Source organism: Canis lupus, chromosome 8, assembly GCF_003254725.2.
Source record: "Canis lupus dingo isolate Sandy chromosome 8, ASM325472v2, whole genome shotgun sequence".
Classification (NCBI taxonomy): domain Eukaryota; kingdom Metazoa; phylum Chordata; class Mammalia; order Carnivora; family Canidae; genus Canis; species Canis lupus.
This window is the reverse complement of record NC_064250.1, coordinates 803,001-810,011: the sequence shown is the minus strand read 5'-3', so window position 1 is coordinate 810,011 and position 7,011 is coordinate 803,001. Positions and strand designations below refer to the sequence as shown.

General features: G+C 34.7%; 1 protein-coding gene across 1 annotated transcript; it reads left to right on the top strand.

Annotated features, from left to right (window-relative positions):
• Positions 1-5,860: 5,860 nt before the first annotated feature.
• On the top strand, positions 5,861-6,799 carry LOC112672720 (olfactory receptor 4L1-like). The gene has a single exon (XM_025467841.1). The coding sequence runs from the start codon at positions 5,861-5,863 to the stop codon at positions 6,797-6,799; it is 939 nt and encodes a 312-aa protein (XP_025323626.1).
• Positions 6,800-7,011: the final 212 nt, after the last annotated feature.

Genomic DNA, 7,011 nt, shown 5'->3' with positions numbered 1-7,011 from the left:
TTCTGTATGACTTGGGACAATTTCTGGAGGCTCCACATTATTATCTATAAGTTTCACTAGTAAAGTATTTGTTTTGTTGGAGAGAGAGTCCACCAAGCTTGTCACTTTACCAGTCCAAAAGTTCCTACCTTCTTTGATTCTGATGTAGAATTTCGACCGACAGTATTATGGAACTCACAACTTACTCTGTTCAATGTGTCATTATTTGTGCACACTCTGTTACCAAACGTTTACAATTCTTCCTGACAGCTTAACCAGAACCTCTTCTCCATTGCCCTCTATGACCTTAGGTCATACTTTCATCATTTTTCCCCTAGATTATTAAAATAGCACAGCAAGTACTTCACAGTGCTACCACCAACATCCTGTGGATACTCAATTCTTTTCAGCCTCTATTTTACCATTTTGAGATCTCCTAATTAACTATAGTATATCTTCCAAACTACTTTGATATTTATGACCCTAGAGTTCTTATTCTAACCTTTCTCTCATCTAAAACTCTCACTACTTCACCATCAAATCTATCACATACTTCAAATATATTAGTTATTTTCTGTTCACTGTGCAGCTAACCAATATCTATCATTAAAGACACAGTTTCCAGGCAGCCTGGGTGGCTCAGCGGTTTAGCACTGCCTTCAGCCCAGGGCGTGATCCTCGAGACCGAGGATCGAGTCCCACATCGGGCTCCCTGCATGGAGCCTACTTCTCCCTCTGCCTGTGTCTCTGCCTCTCTCTCTCTCTCTCTCTCTCTCTCTGTGTGTGTCTCAATAAACAAATAAAATCTTAAAAAAAAATAAAGACACAGTTTCCTCTTTGGGGAAAGGTAGTCTTGTTTAGGAGAAATTTGCCATCTCCACAAAATGAAGTTTGCCTTATTGCATACCTGTATCATCACACTTAGAAATGGGTTATTTGGGGTCAATATTGATAAACAAGATTCTGTGATCCTTGAGAACAGGCTCCTAACACAGTATGGGCCCAAGAAAATTTGACACTTCCTGAGTTCAATACCTATTTCAAGGCCTCACTTTAGCCACTTGAGAACTAGTTGTAAATAAAGTTTCCTTATATCTTAGAACAATATCTGTATTTTAAGAACTTCTGCTGCTAGAAAACAAACTTAAAGTTAGAACACCAAAATCTTGCCCCCAGAATTTTCTTTAGAGTAAATCAAAGGATAGTATATTCAACACTAGAGAGTTGAAGAATATTAGAGAACAGAAAAAAAATTCACTCAATAAATTAGCCAAAAGGAAGAAATTAAATGAAGGGTGAATGCTAAATACAATCCCTACCACCAAGAAATGTTCAGTAATGTAATAGAAATTGGGAATATTAAGTATTTGAGCACAGGAAAGGAACGCTTGAGGAATCACAGAATTCCACCCTGGTCAGAAATGTAAGGTGAATATTGAATCAAGAAGTAAAGAGCTATGACTGCGAAAGTTCACAACCTGTTTAATTGTGTCAAATCCATTGTTGAACCAAAAGAGAAGACTGAATTAAATACTCATTGAAAGTTATTTAAATCCACTGTTCCAAAGGAGGGTGAATACATTTTAATCTGGCTAAAATAACTGATCATGTGTGGGAAAAATGAGAACACCTATTTATATGTCTTTCAATTTCAAGAAATCAGCTTTACTAATGTTTAATATTCAGTTTATTTTTGGTACTCTAAATTAATCTATACAATATCCGGTCACATTACATATGATATTTAAAGTATGTTAACCAAAAGACAGGGATTTAGAGCACTTCTCTTTTCAATTATTTGCTTTTAACATACTGCTATGTATTATTCAGGTGTGCCAAAATTGGAAGAGGATAGTTAAAGATTGTGATATCTTAGAGTAACTTAATTTATTCTCCAAAAGTTGTAAGGAGCTTAAAAAAATTTGTGCCAATAAACTCTGCTTTTAAGATAATTCTAATTTATTAAAACTCACATAAATGGTTATAAAGTGGTAGAACTGACAACTGTACCCATAATATGAACTCTGTCAGCTAAATCACAAAGTAAAAGAGAAGCAAAAAATCAGAACTGACAATAAAATGGCTAAAATATTATTTTACAATATGGATTTACTTCCATTATTATTAACAATGAACTTGGAAGTCTATACTTACCTCAACATACTAATGATCCTGATAAGGAAAACATTTAAAAAGCAAAACTATAAAACATAAAATAGAGGCACCTGGGTGTGGCTCAGTAGGTTGAGTGTTTATCTGTGATTTCATCTCAGGTCATTATCTCAGGGTCATGAGACTAAACCCTGGGTCAGGTCGAGGCTTACTGCCAAGTCAGCTTCAGAATCTCTCCTCCTTTTTCTTCTCCCACTCACTGTCTCTCACATAAATAAATAAGCAAAATCTTAATAAAATAAAACTGTATAAATTTTTTACAGTATAAATTCTGATCAGCTAATAAATGAAGGATTTAGATTTTTCACTAACTGCAATAAAGTGTTCTTGAATGTTTTCTTACTAATAGCGAAAGGACAGGTGCCATATTCTATTGAGAAAATACTTCTTTTTTCACTTACTGTAAAAATGGCTTAAATAAGTAACATGACAATAAATAAAATGCACTTCTTATCAGCAGACAATATCAAAAAGTACACAGTTTATGTCTAATGATCCACAAATTTAATGATCTGTAGTAGATGATCTTTTTTCTAATAATTTAATTAATTAATTTTTATTGGAGTTCAATTTGCCAACATTTAGCATAACACCCAGTGCTCATCCCACCAAGTGCCCCCCTCGGTGCCCATCACCCAGTCAACCTGACCCCCGCCCACCTCCCTTTCCACTACCCTTGTCTGTTTCCCAGAGTTAGGTGTCTCATGTTTTGTCACCCTCATTGAAATTTTCACTCATTTTCTGCCCTTTCCACTTTATTCCCTTTCACATATTTGACTTATGGGAAGGAGTTTTGCATTATGCAAAAGTATGGATGATTTTAACATCTGTATATGATAATCATTCATCAACTGTATTGACTCCTATAACAAATACAACGACAAACCTACAGAATTATGATAAAGACTACATTAAGCCATGGGTTAGGTGATGAATTGGACTGGAATTAAATAAGAACTCCTATATAAGTGACAGCACTATCAGCCAATTTGAGTTATTCACAACATCCTTTGTTGGCAAGTTATTCAAACAAACTTTGAAGCCAATGGTGAAAAGTATACCAAGATCATCAATTATGATTAATTTTGTAAAAGCAATACCTTACACAACAATAATTTATTATAGTATTTTATAGTAAAAAAGGCAATGATTATGGAACTATTTGGTGTGATATATATATTCTTTGAAATTTCATAAATAAAAATCATTATTAAATTTTAGTGAGCATAAAACAGTTGTACCATCAATGTATAATTTCAAGTTTTAAATTACTCAGTATAGTTTATTTTAACTTTGTCTTTTAAAATTTCTACTTCCTGAATATGTTAATGTTGTACATAATACATGCTGTCAGTAGTAAATTTATAACATGTGGAGATCTATTTTTATGTTGAAGATGTTATGTTCAGAGAAGTCTGGAGATAATTCATCTACAAAATTACCCAAAATTGTTAGAGGGAAGGTAAGAGATAGTTTGGAGTAAAAGGGAAAACAAGCACCCATAAATTCAAAGATGTCTACAATTCCTATAGCACAACCAACCAACCAATCTCTCATGTCCATTGTAATCAAGCCAATGCTCAGAGAAAATCACAGCATCTGCAGGGCCAGAAATAAAGTGTAAACACTTCTGGTCATGCTCGGGCAGCAGCCTCTGTACTCTAACAACTCCCACTGCAATTTGAATTCCCGGAACTCCAATACATCTGCCCTCAAAGCAATTGTATCTTTATAAAAGATGCAGAAGATAGCATATATATTCATATACAGAGCATCACAGAGAGTGAAAAGCAGATTTTCAATTTTGACTAAACCCTTGAACATATTGCTCTTCATACTTGTTCCTTTAAAGCAGGTAAGTGGAAACATCATCAAGAGCTAATTCATTAGAGGTTTAACAAACTGAAAACACTATTTTAATTAATTTTGTGTTGACTGGAAGGAAAAGGCTGTGGCTTTTGAGACATCAAGTCCTCTCTCACTGGGAGATCACTTTACTATTTCACAATGACCCAGGAACAAGACTTTTTATGCATAAGAAAATACAGTGTAATTAATTATAACATAGGCGGTTTCCCCACATACCTGTTGAAATATGTGACCTCAATTGATACTTGACAACTTGACCATAAAAATATATATATTTTTTAAATTTTGGAGGCAATATGTATATTGGTATGGGCCCAGATTCAGGATCAGACCAACTGTGCTTAAATACCAGCTTTGACCCTTGTTATCTGTGTAACTGTAAGTCATTAAATACTTCTATGCCATAGTTTCCTTATATGCAAAATGAGAATAATAATAATATTCCCTTCATAGAATTGTTATGAGTGTTAAATGTGTTAATAAATATGAAACGCTCAGAACAGAGTATATCAAGTAGTAATGCCTTAATTGTTATTGATCATTTTAGATCACTAGATCCTATGAACAATGTCTAAAAAGCCAAGTAAAGACAACTTAGTATGATATGTTATACGAAAGCAAATTCTCTATGTTAGGGTTGAATCATTTCAGTATTTACTTCTTCACCACCACATACATACATTTACACAAAATATACCCATTTCTCAGTGTAAACAGTAGTAATACAAGGAATTAAGGATACAGGTTATAGATATCTGAGGATGGTTCAATGCTTATGAAATTCTCAGTATATGACAGAAACTAAAAAGCAAAATTTTAAGATATGTATGTATGTATGTGAGTGAGTTAGTGCATGAGTAGGGGAAAGGAACAGAAGAAGGGGAGAGAAAATCTCAAGCAAATGACACAGCATGGAGCCCAATTAAGGGCTCAATCTAACAGCCCTAAGATCATGACCTGAGCCAAAACCAAGAGTTTGACCTTTAGGCGACTGAGCCACCCAGGTGCCCAAAGCAAAATTATTTTAATTAAAAGACTTTCTTTCATGTATAATTGGCCCCTAGGTTTTGTGTATGTGTGTGTGCATTTTCTTTATTTATTTTAGAAGCCATGGCCTTCGACAGATATGATGCTAGTAAGTTACTTCACTGATACAGGACAATACAATTTCCTTACCTTTAAAATTATGTATCCTTTGCATATTATTGTAAGATAATCTCAAGAGGTGATAGAAAATAGTGATAAAAATGGCAAAATAAATACTAATGTAACTATCTAATTTTTCCAAGTGAGCAGATTGTAACAATCGATATCAATTGATAAAAGAGGGTCTTTTGATAGAATAAAGCTATAAAAAATAAAACTTCCACCGCCCCCAAATGCTTTTTATTTGATACATAATTATCAGAATATTGTTTCAAAGTGATGTGAGCCATAAAGTAATTTCAAATTATAGACAATAATGTCAATATTTATTTTTATATATTATTTATTATTATTTGCTATTTATTATTATATTAGATTTATTACTTATTTATTCATGAGGGACACAGAGAGAGAGAGAGAGAGAGAGGCAGAGACACAGGCAGAGGGAGAAGTAGGCTCCGTGCACGGAGCCTGACATGGGACTCAATCCTGGGTCTCCAGGATCAGGCCCTGGGCTGAAGTCCACGCTAAACTGCTGAGCCACCCAGGCTGCCCAATGTCAATATATTTAAGATTATATGTCCAACTATTATTCATCAAGTAGAAATATGAAAACATCAGTACTAATTTTGTCTTTATTTTTATTTATTCTCTTTGTATAAAAGAACTTCTAGAGCCTTTCTGCATCAAGTAAATGGATCTTAAAAATGGATCTGTAGTGACTGAATTTATTTTACTAGGATTTTCTGGGCAACGGGAATTTCATATTTTCTTCTTTGTAACATTCTTGTTAATCTACAGTGCTACTGTGTGGGGGAATATTCTCATTATGGTCACGGTGAAATTTAGTTCCACCCTTCATTCTCCCATGTACTTCCTCCTTGGAAACCTCTCTTTTTTAGATATGTGTCTTTCCACTGTCACCACACCCAAAATGATCACAGACTTGCTCAGTGAACACAAAACCATCTCCGTATGGGGCTGCATGACTCAGATGTTCTTTATGCACTTGTTTGGGGGTGCTGAGATGACTCTTTTGATAGCCATGGCCTTTGACAGATATGTAGCCATATGTAAACCCCTGCACTACAGGACAATCATGAGCCACAGGCTGCTGAGTGGGTTTATGATACTATCATGGACAATTGGTTTTGTACACACCATGAGCCAGATGGTTTTAACAGTCAACTTGCCTTTCTGTGGCCCCAATGTCATAGACAATATATTCTGTGACCTTCCTCTTGTGATTCAGCTTGCTTGTATGGACACATATACAATGGAATTCTTTGTCATTGCTGACAGTGGGCTGCTCTCACTCATCTGTTTTATCCTGCTGCTTGTCTCCTACACTGTCATCCTGATCACTGTACAACAAAGATCATCTGGAGGACTCAACAAGGCTCTGTCCACACTGTCTGCACACATCATTGTGGTCACTCTGTTCTTTGGACCTTGTATCTTTATCTATGCATGGCCATTCAATAGTTTTGCAGGCAATAAAGTCCTTGCTGTATTTTACACCATTATCACACCCTTACTGAATCCTGTTATTTACACACTGAGAAATCAGAAAATGCAAGGAGCAATGAGAAAATTATGGTTCCAACGTGTAATTTCTACACAGAAGTTTTAGATTTGGGCACTATATAATTAACACACCTTTAAATACTGTGCTAACAGAAGTTGAATAGATTATATAAAATACATGGCTTCACTCTTATGTTAGAGTGACCAGTGAAGAACTAAAACCTGTGCAGAAAATAATAAAATATTTTAATTCATACTTACTGCTGTTAAAAACATGATGATAGTAAGTGACCTACAGCAAAATAGACATTTGAAATC